At 42.8% G+C, this 22,096-nt stretch overlaps 1 protein-coding gene across 1 annotated transcript; it reads left to right on the forward strand.

The window, feature by feature from the left end:
• Window positions 1-10,349: 10,349 nt before the first annotated feature.
• On the forward strand, window positions 10,350-17,181 carry LOC122935228 (MAP7 domain-containing protein 1-like). The gene is made up of 5 exons (XM_044290992.1): window positions 10,350-10,397; window positions 11,440-11,632; window positions 14,305-14,487; window positions 15,869-16,027; window positions 16,961-17,181. Exons 1-5 carry the CDS (start codon window positions 10,350-10,352, stop codon window positions 17,179-17,181), a joined length of 804 nt encoding a protein of 267 aa, XP_044146927.1.
• The last annotated feature ends 4,915 nt before the right edge of the window (window positions 17,182-22,096 follow it).

The following is a 22,096-nucleotide window of genomic DNA, read 5'->3' on the forward strand; positions in this document are numbered from 1 at the left end:
AACAATAAAAATATATATGCACTGCACGTTTGCAGTAATTTTTGGTGAAAGCGTATAGGGGCGTAGTTCAGTAAAACAAGAAAAATATATTTTCAGTTCACTTCTGCAGTTATTTCTGTTGAAAGTGTATAGGGGTGTATTTCATTAAAAAAAATGAAATATATACGCACTGCACTATTTGCAGTTATTTCTGGTGAACGCATATAGGGCTATATTTCAATAAAAAAAGAAAAATATATAGGCACTGCACTGTTGCAGTTATTTCTGGTGAAAGCGTATAGGCGCTTAGTTCAGTACAAAAAAATATATACAGTATATATATTTGTCGCTTTTATGGGTGTTTTAATTTAATTTGTGCAGTTCATCTACAAGTATGTCAGGCAGAGAAGTGCCAGGCCATGCACAAAGGAGTGGCAGAGGCCTGAATGTTTAGAGTGCAAGCAGAGGTTGCAGCAGAGTAAGGGGGCATGGCAGCAGGAGTCGCAGCGAGAGGCTTGAGCTCCCGGTGTACTCAAGTGGTCGTGTCTTGACCAGCAACCCAGCGGTTTGTGATTGGTTAACTTGGTCATCCACATCATCCAAAGTGACATCAGACAACAGACGGTGGGTTCGTCAGACACAACCCTTAGTTGGCATGGCTCGGGAGCAGGCCCTGTACCCTCACCCTCACCTGTCCTCAACCTGCCTGTCCTTTGCTGTTCCCTCAGCCACAGAAGTATTGTATGCTGTGGGCTCAGCTCCACTATACAGCGAGGACGAGCTGCTAGAGGACAGTCAGCATCTACTGCCCAGCCAACATCTGGAGGAGACATCTGCAGCTTTCTCCGCTAGGAGATGAGGAGAGTGGCGCAGGAGCTTGTGTTGCGAGCGGTCAGGCTCCTGACCCAGAGACCAGTGAGGAGGACATCAGTGACGTGCAGACACCATTTGATGATGATGAAGCCGATCGCACTTGGGAGCCGGGTGCAAAAGGTGCATCATCATCAGCAGGAGAAGAGGATGGCAGCTTGCCTGGGAGGCAGCAACTGAACCAGCTGCGTGGTAGCATGGCTGGGAGTCAGCAGGGTGGCAGCAGTTGCAGGTCGGGAGCCAACCATGCCCGGGAAGATCACCTGCTTCGCAGAAGCCTACCTGCTTGCAAAGTAGTGGTGCAGGGGTTCACGGAGGCAGCGGAGGTAGCAGTTTGTCAGTGCATAATCTTGGGGGAAAAATCACTTACTCGGCGGTGTGGCAGTTTTTTTTATTAAGCTAACAGAGGAGGTTGACATGGCCACATGTAGGATATGTGGGTAGAAGGTGAAGCGTGGCCAGGGTGCCAATGTTGGCACTATGGCCCTGCGTCAACATATGCAGCGTCGCCATGCAGTAGTCTGGAAGAACCGTGGCTCCGATGTGGTGGTCCAGCCTGCCAAAGCTACCGCTGCATCACCCAGTGGCACGCACCCGGTTTCAGCCATTCAAGGCTCCACCACCTCAGCCGAAGGGAGCTGTCTTACATTCCCATCTTCTGCTGTTCCAGATGCTCCTGCTCCTACTCCTTGTCAGTCCTTCCATCAGCAATTGATCACGGAAGCGATTGCCAAGAGACAGCAGTATCCAACGGTGCAGAAGCTAAACATGCTCCTGTCCAAGTTGCTGGTGCTGCAGTCCCTCCCTTGCTCATCGACCAAGAGAATGTCGTCCTCGGTCTCCTCCCCCCAGTCACGGAACACACCAGGGATCTCCGAAAAGTTTAAAGTCCCCCTCAAAGCCTGCTCTTCTTGCTCCTCCTCCTTCTTCTCCCCCCAGCCACCATCCTCCTCTGACTCCTCGTTTCAGATGGAGTAGCCCCCCCGGGAATTCGTTCAGCATTGCGACTTCCTCATCTTCCAGCTTCTGCTCCTCGACGGCTTGATCAATTATACAACGCAATGCACGCACCAGAAAGAAGGCGTAAGGTACGATGTCACTGATAGCACCCTGGCTACAACTGACCAGTTTGGTGATCTCATCAAATGGCCGCGGAAGTCTGCATATGTCACACATGAGCAGCCACTGGTGCAGTGAAAAGAAACCAAGCTCCCCAGAACCTGTCCTGTTACAGAGTTCGAACTGGTAGTCGTTAATGGCACGTTTCTGCTGCAGCAGCCTATCAAGCATGTACAAGGTGGAGTTCCAGTGTATCAAGCGGTCACAAATCAGACGTATGACGGGCAGGTGGTGTCACCGCTGAATGTCAGCAAGGCGAGCCATGGCATGTAAGATCTTCTGAAATGACCAGGGACTTTCCTGGCCTGCTGCAAGATGTCCTGGAACCCGAGGTATTTGGCAATAAATCGCTGCACGACTAAGTTCAGTACGTGTGCCATAAACGGCATGTGTGTCATTTTGCCCTGTTTCAGCGAGCTCAGCAGATTGGCATCATTGTTGCACACCACTTTACCAACTGTCAAAGTGAGCGGTGTTAGCCACTGATCAGCCTGTGACCGCAGAGCTGAAAGCAGTGCAGGACCGGAGTGACTCTTGGCTTAAAGGCACAACAGCCGCAGCACAGCATGGCGACGTCTCACCTGGCATGTCGAATAGGTTCTGGGGAGCTTGGGGGGTGCAGCATGAGAGGCGGTAGCAGTGGAAAAGGAGAAGTCAGCTGAGAAGGAGACGGAGGATGTAGTAGCAGGAGGAGAAGAAGAGGCAGGCCTGGATGCAATCCGTGGCGGTAACACCAAATCCACATGGGTGCCCGGGTTGCATGCTTGACGTCCATCAGAAGGTTCACCCAGTGGGCAGTAAAAGTTATGTACCTTCCCTGCCCGTGTTTGCTAAACTACATGTCTGTGGTCAGATGTTGTCACGGCTGAGGATGGGGGAAACCCTCAACCGTGCGATGACAGAAGATATTGGTCGCTGCTAGGCCAGGACAGGAATCAGGAAGCAGGTCACCTCCTATCACATCCCTAATTCTGACCCTGACTTCTAGCTGTATGAGCCAACCCTGATGGTAGGAGAGCTCATACTCCAGAACCTAGGGTCCCTACTAGCCCTCAGGGTAGCCCTGGACTAGGAGCAGGGTAAGACGACCTGTTCCTCCTAGATGCGGATGAACAGGAGTCTCAATGGCCAAGCTGCATGGAAAGGGGAACATATACAGCATATGGCAATGGCAGTTAAGTGAAACTAGTACCACACCTACCTGCCACAGACACACAGCCTGGAACTTATGTACAAGTGCTGCTGTCCACAACAACACAAACGGACACAGCCCACACTACATATTACACGGGAACCCAGGAAACCATAGCTGCAATAAACAAAGAGACAAAAGAAACATCTTCATAATCATCATACATAAACTTATGACCACAAGGGTGGCCCTCACTGGCAGATGGTAAAGAGACCAGGAGGATGACTCCAGCTTACAAACAAGGCTGGAGTACCCCTCAGCTTCAGGTCTCAACTGAGGCTAAATAGCCCATGTAGCCACACACAGACACACCCAGTGTTCACACACTAAGAAGGGAGTTAACCCTTCCTACACCAGACAGGGGAATACAGCCACTTAAAGGGGAAGTGTACAAACAACTATCACACTCCAGCTGTTACCACCGGTAAAGACATGCGTGGCAACCATGTCCTGGGAGCCAGCCAGAAGGCCGAGACACTGCCACCACATGTGCACAAACAACAGGTTGCCGTAGACAACCGCAAGTGACGGGAAAATGTCACAGTGCACACACACATATAAACCCCGTGCACACCCAAAGGTAAAAGGCACACCTACAAAGACAGGTTGCCAGGTGCAACCGCATCCACTTGACAGCAAGCTGCCTAGCGACAGCTCAGGCTGCTTTACTGCCGATACAACATGTTGCCAGCGGCAACCACACGTGAGGCAACATATTTTAGCCCTCACCTGTGATTGACAAACATACCAGACCACTGGCAACTGCATGCGGTTCCAGGAGTCACGGCCATGACCATGGTCGTGACAGATGTATCTTGGCACCAACACTGTGTGCTAGAGATATATTCACTTGCCGCTGAACATGGCCATATAGCTCTGGGATGCCCTTCTGGGAGAAATATTTCCTTCCGGGGTCTTTCCATTGCGGTGTGCCAATGGCCCCAAATTTTCTAAAGGCCTCCGAATCAACCAGTTTATTTGGCAGTAGTTGGCGGGCTAACAATTCCTCATCAACTTTTTATGCTCGAACATTTGGGCCACGGAAGTCTGCCTTCTTCAAGATGAACGCAACAACGGCACAGTGAAAGGTGGAGTGGAGGACAAATGGGAGGAGAGAGAAGTAGGAGAAGAGGCAGGACGTGGAGCGCTGGGAGTGTGGCTTTGTGGGTTCTGACGGCGTTGCTCCCACTGGGCTCAGTGATGGGAAGCCAGTTGCCTTCTTAAGGCGGTCGTCCCTAGGTGAGTGTTGGGCTTACCGCGACTTATGCTTTGACAGCACAGGCTGCAGATGGCAATACTGTCAGCAGCTGACACGTTAAAAACAGCCCATACTGCGGAGCCATGTGCCGGCGTCCTGGGATCCCAAGATGTGACCATGCATGAAGGATGGCTCGCTCCAGATACAGTCTGCTTTTTGCCTCCGGTGCACTGCAAGTTCTGCCTGCTTCTCCTACTTCTCCTCCTTTCTGCTGCTCCATCTCTCCCTCTGAACTCCCCTCCTCTTCCTCTCTTGTGGGCCCCCACGTGACGTTCATCGACACGTCATCATCGTCACCTTCACCAACACTGACATTAGAGATCTCGGAGTATGCAGCAACAGCAGGGACCACCCTCCCTGGGCTGATCTGGGTACTGTCGTCAGACCGCTGGGTGGCAGCCATTGCTACATCCTCTTCCTCATCCGATGCCAAGAATGGCTGCATATCGGTAAGGTCTGAGAATGGATGGGAAAATAATTCCTCTGACTCGAGTGGAGGGGCTATGGTGGTGGTGGTGTCTTTGGGGGTGCAGACAGCAGAGAGTGAAGAGGGTGCAGATACAGAAGATGAGGAGGGTGCAGAAGAGGAAGGCTGAGTGAGCCACTCAACCAACTCTTGTGCGTCCTTTGACGTAATCGGACGCACCTTCTCCAACTTCCCACTTAGGCTCCGGCCTGGTGCACCTGCCTGACTCCCCTTCAACTCCTGCAGAATGGCCTGCTTCTTTCTCTGCCTGTCATTTTTAAAATGACCCTGTGCCAAAGTCCTTAGAGTAGACCAGTAATTGCGGAAGCAGGTATATTGCAGGCCGCAATCAGTATTTGGTGGAAGCTCGTAAATCAAACCACTTAGTCAGTATTTTGTTGAAGCAGGTGTATCGCAGTCCTCAATCAATATTTGGTGGAAGCAGGAATATCAATCCCCTTAATCAGTATTTTGTGGAAGCAGGAGTATCGCAGGCCTTAATCAATATTAGGTGGAAGCAGGTATATTGCACCCCTTAATAAGTATTTTGTGAAAACAGGTATATAGAACCCCTTAATCAATATTTGGTGGAAGCAGGTATATTGCAATCCTCAATCAGTATTTTGTGGAAGCAGGTGTATCACAGGCATCAATCAGTATTTGGTGGAAGCAGGCATACTACACCCCTCATCAGTATTTTGTGGAAGCAGGTATAAAACCCCTTAATAAATATTTGGTGGAAGCAGGTATATCGCACCCCTCAATCTGTATTTTGTGGAAGGGAAGCAGGTATATCAATCCTCTTAATTAGTATTTTGTGGAAGCAGGTGCATCGCAGGCCTCAATCAATATTTGTTGGAAGCAGGCATATCAATCCTCTTAATGAGTATTTTGTAGAAGCAGGTATATAGAACCCATTAATCAATATTTGGTGGAAGCAGGTATATCACAACCCTCAATCTGTATTTTGTGGAAGCAGGTATATTGCACCCCTCAATCAGTATTTTGTGGAAGCAGGAATATCAATCCCCTAAATCAGTATTTTGTGAAAGCAGGCATAAAGAACCCCTTAATTAATATTTGGTGGAAGCAGGTATATCGCACCCCTCAATCTGTATTTCGTGGAAGCAGGTATATGGCACTACTTAATTAGTATTTTATGTAGGCAGGTACATCAAACCCCTTAATCAGTATTTCGTGGAAGCAGGAATATCAATCACCTAAATCAGTATTTTGTGAAAGCAGGCATATAGAACCACTTAATTAATATTTGGTGGATGCAGGTATATCGCACCCCTCAATCTGTATTTTGTGGATGCAGGTATATTGCACCCCTCAATCAGTATTTTGTGTAAGCAGGTATATCAAACCCCTTAATAAGTATTTTGTGGAAGCAGGTATATTGCACCCCTCAATCAGTTTTTTTGGGGGGGCAACAGGTATATCACACCCTTTGCAAATAGTTGTTCTAATAGTGCTTGTCCCTCTATATACCTGCGGTATCTCAGCAGAACCGCACACAACTGCTGCACAATACAAATGCATTATATACTCTCTATGTTAGGTATATCACACCCGTCAATCAGTTTTTTGGGGGGCAACAGGTATATCATACCAGTTGCAATTAGTTATTCCAATAGCGTTTGTCCCTCTATATAGCTGCGGAAGCAGAACAGCACGCAACTGCCGCACAATGCAAATGGACTATAATATACTTTCTATGTTAGAAAGTTCAGTGGATATAAAAAGTCTACACACCCCTGTTAAATTGTCAGGCTTCTGTGATGTAAAAAAAGAATTAGACAGATTCAGGTCTGGGCTCTGGCTGGGCCATTTCAAAACTTTCAGAAGGAAAATTCTGTAATATCTAGGGATACAAAGCAGTTTGCATGTGAGTATTAAGAGTAATGCCTGAACTTTTTCCAGGGGTTCCAGATATTAAGAAAAACAGACCTTGTTCTTAGCTCCCAATGAGAGATTTCCTCAAGTCTATATAACTGGTCTACCTTAGCATACCAACTCTCAAGACTGTGTCTGAATTAAGCCAGAACCTTGGAAGAAGTAATCTGGCGGATCCCAGCATAAGGGAGAAAAGGGATGCTTTATATCTGGAGTTTTTTTTGGATCCCCAAGGTGAGGAGAGTTAGTTCTGGTGTACAAGCAATGTTAGTTTGACATATTTTGTTTATAGTTCCTACTATCTCTTCCCACCATGTTTTGATCACACCGCAGGACCACCAGATGTGGAAATAGGAGCCGTTTTATTTTTTACATCTCCAACAAAGGTCGGAAGAGTCTTTGTTATAGAGGCAAGTTTTGTCTGGGGTTTTATACCACCGAGACAGGATTTTGTAACTATTCTCCTGTGTTCGGGCGCATCTGGAGATCCTATGCGGAGCAGTCAACATGTAGGAGATCTCTGAATCTGACAAAGAGCGTTGTAGATCTGTTTCCCACAATCCCACTATAGCTGGTTTAGGATCAGAGGTTGGAGATTTCAGGTTCCAATATATTGTGGAGATAGGTTTTGAGGGATAAAGGGTAGTGCTCAGTAGTTTTTCGAACCAGGAAAGTTCTCTTTTGGGGCGGGGAGTTTTTAAGGGAAGAGAGGATTTCTGTTTTAAGAAATCTCAGTGAAATGGGATTACAATTTTTTATTTTAAGGAGCTCACATATGTTTTGGTCAGGGGTAGGGTTCCATCTGAGTCTATTCACTCCCCTATGGGGTGTCAGAAGATCGTAAGGAGAGGGGAAAGCATTCTCTAAGTTCTCTAGGGGCTAGGGAGACTATAGCTCTAGTAAGCAGCAAAGGGTAAGGTAGGGATATGGAGCCCTCTCTAGCTGAAAACCATCTCCAGGCATTAAAGTGTTTCTAATCATAGAGTTAGGAATAAGGCACAGACTAGGAGGGGGTTTACCAGACAATAGTAGGGCCCTTAATGATAAATTTAGAAATGAATTTTCCAGAATGAGCCATGTCTTGGTGGGAGGAGACCTAATCCAGTCAACTATCCTGGATAAAAGAATGGATCTCATATAGACTTCAGGATCTGGTAGTCCTATTCCTACTGCTTTTTTTGGCTTGGAAAGTGTAAGGAAGGAGATACGAGAAGCCTTACCCTGCCATATGAATTTTTGAATATGTTTGTTCAAAAGACTGAAAAATGAGTTGGGCAGTTCTATTGGGAGAGTCTGCATTAGATATGTGAGTCTTGGCATTATTAGGGACATAAGAAGGTTTTTTCTCCCAAACCAAGATAAAAAGGGGAAGTTTATTGAGTCTAGCTGAGAAATAATGGATGATAGTAGAGGTTTATAATTTAGAGCATAAAGATCGGATAAAAGTATGTTAACTGTTGGGTGTCCCAATTAAATGGAGTGGAAGCCTTGAGGGAAGTGAGAGTTGTGGGGGAGAGTCCCATGTGTAGGACCTGGGATTTGGTAGGGTTAACTTTGAAATTATATAGGGATCCAAATTGACTTAATAATGAGAGAAGGATGGGTATAGACTTAGAGGGGTTAGTCGTAATTATTAAAAGATCATCTGCCAAAGCAGCTAATTTGAATTCTATTCCCTCAACTTGTAGGCCTCTAATGCTTTTTTCCTGTCTCAAAGCTTGTAGGAGGGTTTCCATAACAAGGACAAAGATAAGGGGGGAAAGGGGGCACCCCTGTCTGGTCCCATTCCTGATTGGGAAGCCAGAGGAAAGAATTCTATTAACTGACATGGACGCTGAGGATTGGGCATACATCGAGAAGACTGAGTTAATGAAAGAGTCTGGAATTTGGAATTTTTGTTAAGTGGATCGGATATAAGACTAGTGATGAGCGAGAGGTGCCATATTCGATTTCGCGATATATCGCGAATATTCGAGTGAATATTCGTGTTATATTCGTCGAAATCGAATATTCGTAATTATTTAAAATTTCGCGAATAATATGCGATTATTTTAATCGCGTGTTGCGATTTTTCTAGTATATTAGTATAAGGCAATGGTATTTTACGAAATTTCGTACTATTGCTCTAACTTCGTCTTTTCGAATATTACGAATATTCTAAAAGACGAAGTTAGAGCAATATTACGAAATTTCGTAAAATACACATATATATATTGTAATTTAGCTAATATAGTGCTTTAATTATTTTTTTTTTCTTTCATTTTTTTCCCCTCTTCTGAACTTAAGCTTTGTAAAATATGTACACTGTTAAAAAAGTTAATATAGCAGTATATTAGCTAAATTACAATATATATGTGTATTTTACGAAATTTCGTAATATTGCTCTAACTTCGTCTTTTAGAATATTCGTAATATTCGAAAAGACGAAGTTAGAGCAATAGTACGAATATTCTAAAAGACGAAGTTAGAGCAATATTGAGAATATTCGTAAAATACACATATAGACTGTAATTTAGCTAATATAGTGCTATATTCATTTTTTTTAATAGTGTACATATTTTCAAAAAATGAAGTGCAGAAGAGGCAAAAAAAATTAGGCAAAAAAAAATATATATAGCACTATATTAGCTAAATTACAGTCTATATGTGTATTTTACGAATATTCGTAATATTGCTCTAACTTCGTCTTTTAGAATATTCGTAATATTCTAAAAGACGGTTAGAGCAATAGTAAGAAAATATTCGTTATTTCGAATAATTTTTTCGATGTGTACTGTTATCTCACTTAAAGGGGTTGTCCGGGTTCAGAGCAGAACCCGGACAGCCCTCCATTTTCACCCGGCAGCCCCCCTGACATGAGCATCGGAGCAGTTCATACTCCGATGCTCTCCTTTGCCCTGCGCTAAATTGCACAGGGCAAAGGCATTGTTTGGAACCCCGGTGACGTCACCGAACACACTGCCGGGCGGAAGTTACCGCCCGGCAGTGTGTTATTGAAAACAAAAGAGCCCGTGCCCTGCGTGATTTAGCGCAGGGCACGGGAGCGCATCGGAGCATGTGATGCTCCGATGCTAGGCTCAGGGATGCTGCCGGCGTGAAAATAAGGGTATGTCCGGGTTCAGCTCTGAACCTGGACAACCCCTTTAATCGGCATACTGCTCCCCGACAAGCGTCCCGTCACCATGGGAACGGCTGTGGGTTATATAATATACTATCGGATCTGAGTTTTTCCTGCACTCAGATCCGATGGTATATTCTAACCCACAGTTGTTCCTATGGTGACGAGGATGCTTGTCGAGGAGCAGTATGCCGAATATATGTACTAGTTGGAAAAAAAATAATCTAAATTACGATATTTTTTTCTCGATTATTTTCTATATTAAAAGAAGTAGGTTCACTGGTGTAGTTAGTCTATTTATATTCGAATTCCCGATTAGTTTTAGCCGAAAATATGAAACAACGCGATATTATGACGTAATCGCGTCACATGACCTGTGGTTTCACTTTGGTTCACACTAGAGTGTATTAGAATTTCTTTCTTCCGAAAATAAATTCTTATCGAAAAAATGGTTCGAAAAGCATTCACTGAGGATGAAGAAAAAATTATTCTAACTGTAAGTAATATTGTATAACAGTACTGTATTTTAGTATATATTGCATGCATGCCAGACAATATTTTGCAACACTAGAACAATGCATAAATTATTCATTTGTAGATCAACTGCAAAATATTCATATATGCCAATAAGAACTACATTGATTATTTTTTATTTTATTTTTTTCTCCCCCCCCCCCCCCAATAAGGGTCCATTCACACGTCCGTGGTGTGTTGCGTACCCGTGTTGCGTACCGGCAAATTGCGGATCCGTAACACACCCGGCCAGCACCCGCTATAGAAATACCTATTCTTGTCCGCAGCTGCAGACAAGAATAGGACTTGTTCTATATTTTGTGGAGCTGCGGACTGGAAGTTGCTGCGGACTGGAAGTTCGTGGCCGAAACCCAGAAGTTCGGGGCCGCTCTCCGCAAATGTGGAAGCGGAGAGCACATAGTGTTCTCTCCGCTTCACGTCCGGGCCCTAAGAGAATGAATGGATCCGCACCCGTTCCGCAAAATTGCGGAACGGGTGCGGACCCTTTTACGGACGTGTGAATGGACCCTAGTAGATATTACAGATTGATGCACTAAGTATTCTTGTTACTTCGCAGCACCATTTCAGTAGCATGGACAACACATGCACATAGCACGTCCGTTTTCCTGCCATACAATATATACCACACACTATATACCATACACACAATATATATATATAGATTGAATGTTATGTCCATGAGGTTTTTTTGTTGGACCAAAAGTTTTTGCTTGTTTATTTAGCGTTACCCAGGGTGCACCACGGAGATGCAAAACAACTTTACACCCCATACCATACCGTCACTTCACTAGACAGGTACATCTCTGCTCAGCTGGCCAATATATGATTGGTCAGACCCCACACACATACAATCGCAATACAATCCGATCTTACAACCGTAACATTAAATCTAATATTTCCCCTTCAAAGGCGTAACTTCATTTTTGTGTATTTGTTGAGGATATTTTTTTTATATTTGTATAATAAAACAATGGGGATTATATACTTTCATCTTTATCCTTCAGCGCTTTCTGGAGCGGGGCTATCATCTCACAAATAAGCACAAAGAAAAAGAGGTGATAATAACATCTGTCCGAACTGAGCTTTATCTAAAACATGGAAAAAAGTACGATAAGGAAGCAATCCAGAAGAAATTTTGCGACCTGAAGCGGCTTCACCCTGAACTCGTGAAAGAGTATAGTGAGCGATTACGCCCAGGTATAATGCTTACATGAATTTTGTATCTCTCTACAACACTCAGTAATGTATATATTCAGTTATGCTGCTAATCTGTACAGATGTAGTATGGTTAACACACAACCTCTAAAATGTATTAATTCATCCCGTAATCTTGAAACAAAAGCCATTTAAAAAAATAGCGTAACGCATTTAATTGCATTAAGTTTACATAACACGTCTCCTAAAACATGTGTGTTACCTCTGCTACATCCGTGTTTCATCCCTTTTCAAATGATTACTTAATACCTGCTGTGACGTGTACAACATCGTCCGGTTACATCACACATCTCTACCTCGCTGAGATTGTATATTTATTGTTATACCAGCGCGGTACTGATGTATGATGTCACCGGATGATTTCATACATTTCACACACATAAATATATATAGGTCTTTTTGTTTATATCTACATAAACTGCAAACATGATTAAGTATTTAGGTCAAAGTCCCCGACCATTACATACATCCCCCCCTACAATTTGCATGGGATTCAAGAATATATATATATACGTATGTATGTATTTATGTATGTTCCTCAAAAACGCAACAATCGATTTCAATGATTCTTGCTATACACATCTCTTGCTACCTGGAATGAAATCTTGCGGGGATCTCAGCTCTCTAGGACGTACCATTCCTGAGTTATATAAAAAAAAAATTAACTGCATTAGCCAATACAAGCCTGCCAGCCTTTCACTTAAATCCTAACTGCAAACTGACGGGCGCTGTGGAGTTCACAGTTAAAGGGACGGTCACCATGAAACTCACTTTTAAAGGGCCGTTCACCGTGAAAATCAATGTTAAAGGGCCGGTCACCATCAGTCACTGTTAAAGGGGCGGTCACCGTGAAACTCACTTTTAATGGGGTGTTCACAGTGAAAATCAATGTTAAAGGGACGGTCACCGTGAAAATAACAGTTAAAGGGACGGTCACCATGAAACTCACTTTTAAAGGGCCGTTCACCGTGAAAATCAATGTTAAAGGGCCGGTCACCATCAGTCACTGTTAAAGGGGCGGTCACCGTGAAACTCACTTTTAATGGGGTGTTCACAGTGAAAATCAATGTTAAAGGGACGGTCACCGTGAAAATAACTGTTAAAGGGACGGTCACCATGAAACTCAACATTAAAAGGCCGGTCACTGTGAAAGTCACTGTTATTTAATATAAAATTGCTATGAATAAATACCCGAGCAACGATTCACAAATGCTAGCCTTCAGATAAATACACAGAAGCATTTTTCCAGGGAAATCTTAAAATAACAAGTGTCCTTTATTGTTGGCACACAAACAATCAACAGGCAGCATTAATCGGCTTACTCCAGCCGACACTTAAAGAAAAAAACTATTACACAAGTAAGGCTACTTTCACACTAGCGTTCGATCGGATCCGTTCTGAACGGATCCGATCATAATAATGCAGACGGAGGCTCCGTTCAGAACGGATCCGTCTGCATTATTTTAGCATATAACAGCTAAGTGTGAAAATAGCCTCGTACGGATCCGTCCAGACTTTCAATGTAAAGTCAATGGGGGACGGATCCGCCTGAAGATTGAGCCATATTGTGGCATCTTCAAACGGATCCGTCCCCATTGACTTACATTGTAAGTCTGGACGGATCCGCACGGATCCGCACGCCTCCGCACGGCCAGGCGGACACCCGAACGCTGCAAGCAGCGTTCAGCTGTCCGCCTGTCCGTGCGGAGGCGAGCGGAGCGGAGGCTGAACGCCGCCAGACTGATGCAGTCTGAGCGGATCCGCTCCATTCAGACTGCATCAGGGCTGGACGGCTGCGTTCGGGTCCGCTCGTGAGCCCCTTCAAACGGAGCTCACGAGCGGACCGACGAACGCTAGTGTGAAAGTAGCCTAAGGCACAGTACCATAAATTCCACAGAGTATCTTGCATTGTCCTCTGTATCCAAGCAGAGACCCTTTGGTCTTTCACTCAGTTCCAAACACAAATACCCAGCCATGTAATCATCCCCACCTGACCCTGCTGGCTGACTTTTGCAAGCCATTCCAAACCTGGCCTGGATTGTGTTGAGTAATCACCCACCCAACTCTATGACTACTCCCAATAAGAGCCATCCCGTATTAGCTTTTCACAGCTATGCTAACTACCAAAGTGTCCGTCAGCAACTGCTGCGGACATATGCACTAGTGGCTCCTACTGCACCGAGGCCAGGATCCTCGGTGACACATATCTTCCATCTATTATAGTCCCTTGTGCCTTTCTCCTATGTATATATATATATATATATATATATATATATATACACACACACACTAACACCTCACCCAGTAAATTAACCTCATAAACCACAAATTAAATGCTATATGAAAGGTACGATTGTATCAAAAATGTGGCTGGGCAGACAGTATAACGATGACAGCCCAAAAAATTATTATACCCAACATAATACCATCAAATAACCCCTGTTACATCATCCTACCTTTTAAGTTAGGCCAGTTTTACCCATCTGTAAAAATGGTTTTGGCATGTTATATAACACCAAAATGAGGCAAATCCACCGTGTGGATAATCAGAATCCCAAGCAGATCCCTCCATATAGGATTTTTTTTTATATATATTTACCTTTGTTATGATTTATGAGTTGTTTGTCTAAATTCTTAACATTCTGTGATTACAGGTGTTCCTGTTCCTTCTCTTCGACTAAGAATTTCAAAAAAGAAGGTGGTCGCAGCAACGGGTGTGGAGGAAGAGTCGGCTGAGCAGGCAGAGGAGGAGCAGCCTGGACCATCGCAGCCAGGGGATTCCTCTCCCCCACCTCCAGAAGAGGGAGACATGGAGGTCTACACCCCCAACCAGGAGGGTAAATATGTGCACACAGCTATATAATTAAATATCCATACAATGTTTATAAGAAAAAGGGCATAAAATGTTTTAAATTTGCGAAAAGTAGATAAATAAATAAAAAATTCAAATAAAAAAACTCAGTAATTTACATTAAAACCATAAAGTACCCAACTAATTCAAATTAAACATTACATAACTATAACAAAGTAATTCTGTACTCTCATTAAGAAATACCAAATTAGAGTTGTGGCGGCTTGATACCTTTTAATGGCCCAAAAATAATAATTACCATGTCATATAGCGAGCTTCCAAGAACTCAACAGTCCCTTCATCTGTCTTATATACAATAAGAAGGAAGACAATGCGGAATGAATGGACATTTGAAATATAAGATACAAACATATCAAAGACCATCATAATAAGTCCGCTATTATCTTGCAGATAAGGGGCTGAGTACGTATTATTGTCTTTAAATTGATGGCATCTCAGAGACCTGGTGCCACAACCATGTCTATAGAAGACTATTTTGATCTTGTAGTGTGTTCAAAATCCCTCTTAAAAATGTAATCCAGTCTTCGAAGTGTCAAGTAGTGTTTTTAAATTCACTTTTAACAAATTTTTGTCCTCAATTTGCATTCAAAAAATCTTATAGCTCTTTTGTATTAAAAGTAAAATTTTAATATGAGAACTTTCATGTGTTATTCAGATTGACCATGGCCGTGCACTAGTGGCTCCTACTTCAACCAGGCCAGGGTCCGCGGTGACACATATCTTCCATCTATTATAGTCCCTTGTGCCTTTCTACAAATATATATGTACACACACACACACACCCAGTAATTAACCTATTAAATGCTATCTGAAAGGTAATATTGTAATAGGGGTAAGGTAAGGGAGATCAGGATATTAGTGGACTAAAAAGAGGATTTTACATGACAGACTCCCTTTAACTGCTGAATAGAACAGCACTAAACAGTGCCTAAATAGCATATAGAAATCTAGTCATCTCGCCACCTTTCTGCAAGCGACTTTACCCCTCCTTCTATTAATAAAGTGACCATGACAACTAAATCAACTGTGAGTGAAGACGGACAGCAGATATTTAAAATGCGGCTGTGCAGACAGTATAACGATGACAGCCCAAAAATATAATATACCCAACATAATACCATCAAATAACCTCTTTTACGTCATACTACTTTTTAAGTTAGTCCCGTTATAGCCATCTGTAACACTTGTTTTGTCATGTAATATAAACACATAATGAGGCAAATCCACCGTGTGGATAATCAGAATCCCATGCAGATCCCTCCATATAGGATATTTTTTTATTTTATTTACCTTTGTTATGACTTATTAGTTGATTTGTCTAAATTCTTAACATTCTGTGATTACAGGTGTTCCCGTTCCTCCTGTACAGCAAATGGGTGAGGAGGAAGAGTTGGAGGAGCAGCCTGGACCCTCCACTGATCGAGGAGGACCATTACAGCCAGGGGATTCCTCTCCCCCACCTCCAGAAGAGGGGGACAAGGAGGTCTACACCCCCCATCAGGAGGGTAAATATGTGCACACAGCTATATAATTAAATATCCATACGATGTTTATAACAAAAAGGGCCTAAAATGATTTAAAAAAGCGAAAAGTAGAGAAATATATATATTTTTTTTAAAGCAAAATAAATCTGTAATCTACATTAAAACCATAAAGTATCCAACTAATTCACATTAAACATTACATAACTATAACCAAGTAATTCTGTGCTGTCTTTAATAAATACAAAATAAGAGTTGTGGTGGCTTGATGATACATTTTAATGGCCATAAAATAATACTTAATATGTCACATAGCGAGCTTCCAAGAACTCACCAGTCCCTTCATCTGTCGTATATACAATAAAAAGGGAGACATGGCGGAATAAATGGGCCTTTGAAATATAAGATACAAACATATCAAAGACAATCATAATAAGTCCGTTATTATCTTGCAGATAAGGGGCTGAGTACGTATTATTGTCTTTAAATTTATGGCATCTCAGAGACCTGGTGCCACGACTATGTCTATATAAGACTATTTGGATTTTGTAGTGTGTCCAAAATCCCTTTAAAAAAATGTTAGTCCTCAATTTGCATAAAAAAATTATAGCTCTTTTGTATTAGAAGTTATATTTTAAGATGAGAACTTTAATGTGTTATTCATATTGGCCATGGCCAACAGAAATGCTTAGCAACACAAAAGTGTAGATTGTTCTTTCATCTCAAAGAAACCAACTAAATACTATTATACTGTAATGAACTTGCATTAATTAACCCACTAAATAACATTATACTATATTGAAATAATAAATAAACAACTATATAATTTTAAAAACTGTAAATAAAAAATAAATTCTTCTGTAAATGGACAGTACTGTAACAAAAACTCCACACAAACCACTAACTGCCTTCATCATAATTGGAAGTAATTGTAATTTTTTTTTTTTATCCTAACAGTTATTAGAAAACTTAAAAGGCTTCTCCTTGAGCAGCGGAAATCAGAAGCCAAGTCAATGCTGGCTATAAAAGCAGAAAAAAAAAAAATAGGCCTACTTCAGGCTCGGTTACACAGGCATCAGCGTCAGCTGGATGATGCTTACAAGAAGCTCGAGGAGCAGAGGAAGATGCATAATGAAGAGCTCCTGGAGATACAGCAAGAACTACAAAGTTTGCCTTAATTTTTTTGTATTTTATATTTTACCTACTTTCTAATTTATAAATAAATATTTTATTATGTTTAATCATTTGCTTTCGTATGCTTGATATTGTTATTTAATACATAAACTAGCTGTGCACCCAGCGTTGCTCGGGTATTTATTTATTGGAAATATATATTAAATAACAGTGACTTTAGCAATGGTCGACCCTTTATCAGTAAATTTCACGGTGACCGGCCCTTTAACTGTGAACTTCATAGCGTCCGTCAGTTGGCAGTTAGGATTTAAGTTAAAGGCTGGAGGCAGGCTTGTATTTGCTAATGCAGGTGATATTTTAGGAATATCTCGGGAACGGTACGTCCTAGAGAGCTGAGACCCCCGCATTATTTCTTTCCAGGTAGCAAGGGATGTTTATACCAAATTTTATTGAATTTGATGGTTGTGTTTTTGAGTTTTTGCGGAACATACATACATATACATCCTTTTTCATATATATATATATATATATATATATATATATATATATAGATTTAAATTTGTCAGGTTGCAGGAAGGCCCTTAAGTCTTAGTGCAGAGTCATACAGATCAGGACAGACAGCAGCAGCAGTAGCAGGTTAAGGTAACAGTGGAGGGTACGGTCTACACTAAACTCAAAATGATCAGGACAGACAGAAATTATGCTAACACAGAACAATATGAAAGAATGCAGTCAGACATTAGAACAGAACAAAATAAATATTTATTAACAAAATAACAAACATGTCTCTATGGCAACTTTTTAACTTTATTATAAAGCATTAACATATCCCTCTTTTGTTTAAGGTGCTGTTTCTTAAACTTGGCTATCAGCCTCTGCATTTGGCGCATGCCGGCATTCTGTTCCCGCTGATTTTGTTCCATTTTTATTTTCAAAAACAGCAGTACTGTTAGGATTAGAAAATAAAATTATATTACTTGCAATTCAGATTACATGGTATCGATATAGAATTATATTTCTATGTGCACATATTTACCCTCTTGGCGGGGGTTGGTTACAACATCCTCTGGAGTGGTGGGGGTTTCTTGTGGAGGCTGGGAGGGTCCAGCGCCTTCCACCTCCACCTCTTCTCCCACATCAGGTGTGTCAGTCACCTCATCCTGAAGCTCATGGGAGGGTCCTGGCTCATGAGCTTTCATAGGAGCCATCATATTGTCATCAGGTGGTGCAAGCAGCGTTCAGCTGTCCGCCTGTCCGTGCGGAGGCGAGCGGAGCGGAGGCTGAACGCCGCCAGACTGATGCAGTCTGAGTGGATCCGCTCCATTCAGACTGCATCAGGGCTGGACGGCTGCGTTCGGGTCCGCTCGTGAGCCCCTTCAAACGGAGCTCACGAGCGGACACCCGAACGCTAGTGTGAAAGTAGCCTAATGCAGACGGATCCGTTCTGAACAGAGCCACCGTCTGCATTACTATGATCGGATCCGATCGAACGCTAGTGTGAAAGTAGCCTTAGGCATTACGATTTTTCTGTTAGAATATTCGTGAGCTCGAATATTATAACCGAGATTATTGGTTTAGAATAGAATAGGACGAATATTCTAAAAACGAATATACAGCAATATATTCTTAATTTCGAATATTCGTCATATTTGATCCATCTTTCCAGCTTCTATTCAGTTGTTTGTGGGCCAAGGACTCATTGACCCACAAGCAAGAAGCAAGAAGCAAAGAGCAATATATTTTCAGATGAGAAAAAAAAAATAAAAAAATTACGAATATTCGATTTCGCGAATATATAGAACCATATTCGAAATATTCGCGAAATCTCGAAGTTGCGATATTCGAGAAAAAAATTCGAGAATCGAATATTCGCGCTCAACACTATATAAGACCAATCAACTCTGTCAAAAGCTTTCTCAGCATCCGTGCCAATCAGGATCAAGGGTGTACGTTTGTGGGAAGCGTAGTAAAGGGAATTTAGGACTTTGGTCCATTGACAAAGCCCACCTGGTCTGGATGGATTAAGGTGGGAAGTAAGTTGTTCAGGCAAAGGGATATGGGGCGGTAATTAGAGCAGAAAGTGGGGTCCTTTCCGTCTTTGGGAATTATGGTGATAGGTGCTCTAGTCATATCTGTGGAGATAGGAGTCCCATCTAGAGAAGAATTATATATTGGGAGTAGGTGGGGTAAGAATGTTCTTAAAGGAGGAGTAATAAGATATCGGGAGACCGTCAGGGCCAGGACATTTCCCTCTAGGGGTTGTTTTTATAGCCGTCTCTAACTCTAGGGCCAAAAATGGTTTGGAAAGGAGGTCCTTTTGGGGAGGGGTCAATGCTGGGAGGTCAAGGGAATCTAGGAAGTGTTTAATGTGAGGTATTTTTTCCTCAGGGACGTATATTAGTTCCTGGGGGGGAGATTTTATAGTGACTTATAAAAGAGTTTAAATTGTTCAGCAATTTCTTCTGATTTAAACAAAGAGGTACTTTGTGGGGATTTGATGCTTTGGACATATCGGGATTCCCACCTCTGTTTTATCCTCCGTATCATATACTTGGAAGCCTTATTGCCATGGGCGTAAAACTTCTGCTGAGATGAAAGAAAAAACTTAGCTGAACGCTTGTTCATGAGGTTCTTAAGTTCTGATCTAAGGGACAGGAGTTCTGACAGGTGCAGAGCAAGATGGGGCATGTTTAAGTGTGTGAATCCGTGACAGGAGGTGGTTTAATTTTTTCTCTGATTCTTTTTTGAGGAAATAGCAAAGACTTATGAGTTTACCCTAATATAGGGTTTATGGGCGTCCCATAATGTTTGGGGGGAGATATCTGGGGTGTTGTTGAGAGAAAAGTATGCCTCAAGATAGAAGGCAATCTGGGTCGTATGTGTAGTGTTACTTAGTAAACATTTGTTGAAGCGCCAGTTTGGGGCTCTAGGGGGGCCCGTTAATAAATGTAGTTCGCAAGTTATTGGGGTGTGATCGGATAACGTGATGTTTCCAATCTTGGCTAATTTACATAGTTGTAATTTTTCTTTGGGGATAAAAACATAGTCAATTCTAGTGCACGTGTTATTGGCCGGGAGTAGTAGGAAAAATCGATCTCATCTGGGTGTAAACACCTCCAAACATCTACTAGGTCTAAGCTAAATAGTTTAACCTGTAGGGTTTTAAGACCCCTGGTGGAGACTGAGGACTTTTTAGAGGAGGAGTCTAAAAATGGATTGAGGGCTAGATTAAAGTCGCCCCCTAGGATTAAGGTGCCTTCCTTATGCTCCTCTATCAGGTTCAGGAGGGAAAAGAACAAGTCTATCTGGCCGGAATTGGGGGCATAAACATTCTCTAGAGTAAAGGCTAGTTGGCCTATTAATCCCTTCAGAATGAGGTATCTACCATCCGGGTCTAGGATTTGTGTATGAAAGGTCAAAGGAAAATCCTTGCGGAAACCTATACTCACCCCCCTTGAAGCAGTGCCACCAGCTCCACAATGGTACCATGTGAGAAATTTGGCGTACGAAAGATTGGGGTAATGACCATGTTTAAAGTGAGTTTCTTGTAGGAAAATCACAGAGCTATTCTCTTTCCTTAGCAATGAAAAGATTATACATCTTTTGGAGAGTGATCTTAGCCCTTTTACATTGTAGGAAACCATGTGAACATCAGCCATCAGCCAGGAAGAGACAGTATTTGCATAATAAAGATCTTACTTCTGATGTCGACAGAATAGTAGAACGCCGGCTTAGGCATAAATGTGATATACCTGTCACAATGAGAAAAAATTAGAACAAATAACAAAAAGCATAACAAGAACTTGTAAGTAAGCTCAGAAATGAAAATACAGTTTGAGTAGATAAGAGCAGAAAACAGTAACAGTGGGGGGAGATATAGACTTAATGTCATTTAAGTAGGAAGATAGAACCCTCAAGGGCCAATACTACTGGCTTGGAAAAGGTCAGGGACCTGAGGTATTAAGGGCTTTCATTTATCCGGCAATGAAAGTCTCTTTGGAGTAGATGCCAGGTAGCCTCTCTTATTCTTCTGTGATCTTGGAGTGCGCAGGGTCTCCCAGGGGGATACTGCAGGTAGAGGCGTCAGAGATGATAAATTCTGGACTATCTCCCAATTCTCTATGTCCAGAGGAGAGATTTTTAAATACGCGTATGCTTTTTCTAAATCGCCATAGGAGGAGATGGTTGTGCGTCGGCCGTCATGAAGAAATGACAGACCAAACGGGAAGGACCAGCGGTAAGTGATATTATGCTGGCGGAGCCATTCCGTTAGGGGTTTCAGGGATCTACGCTTTTTCAAGGTAGATTGTGGCAGGTCTTGGAAAAAGGCGATAGTATTGTTTTCCTATCTCAGTGGTTCCGCCTGTCTGTGTCACGACTGAGGATGGGGAAAACCCTCAGCCGTGCGATGCCAGAAGATGTTAGGTCACTACTTGGCCAGGACCACAGAATTAGGGAGCATTTCATCTCCTAGAGTTTCCCTAATCTGACCCTGACTCCTTGCTACATGAGCAGACCTTGAAGGTAGGAGGGCTCATGCTCAGGAACCTCGGATCCCTCCTCACCCTCCGTAGATCCCTGAGCTAGGAGCCGGGTAGACAGCCCGTTCCTCCTGGACACAGAGAAACAGGAGTCTAAAGTGGCCAAACTGCAAGGGGATAGGAACATGAACAGCCTATAGATATGGCAGGAGGATGAAGAGTACTTCCACACCTACCTGCCACAGACACACAGACTGGATCCCGTGCAATACAAGCTAGTGTTCACACCCAAACATAAATGGACACAGCACACACACAAACACACAGGAACCCAGATCCATAGGTGCATAAAATATGAAAGAGAAAAGAACATCAACTGAACATCACATATAACATTTTATGACCACAAGTGTGGCCCTCACTGGCAGATGGTATTAGAGACCAGGAGGGTGCCTCCAGCTTACTACAAGGCTGGAGT

The sequence above is a fragment of the Bufo gargarizans genome, chromosome 4 (genome assembly GCF_014858855.1).
Source record: "Bufo gargarizans isolate SCDJY-AF-19 chromosome 4, ASM1485885v1, whole genome shotgun sequence".
Lineage (NCBI taxonomy): Eukaryota > Metazoa > Chordata > Amphibia > Anura > Bufonidae > Bufo > Bufo gargarizans.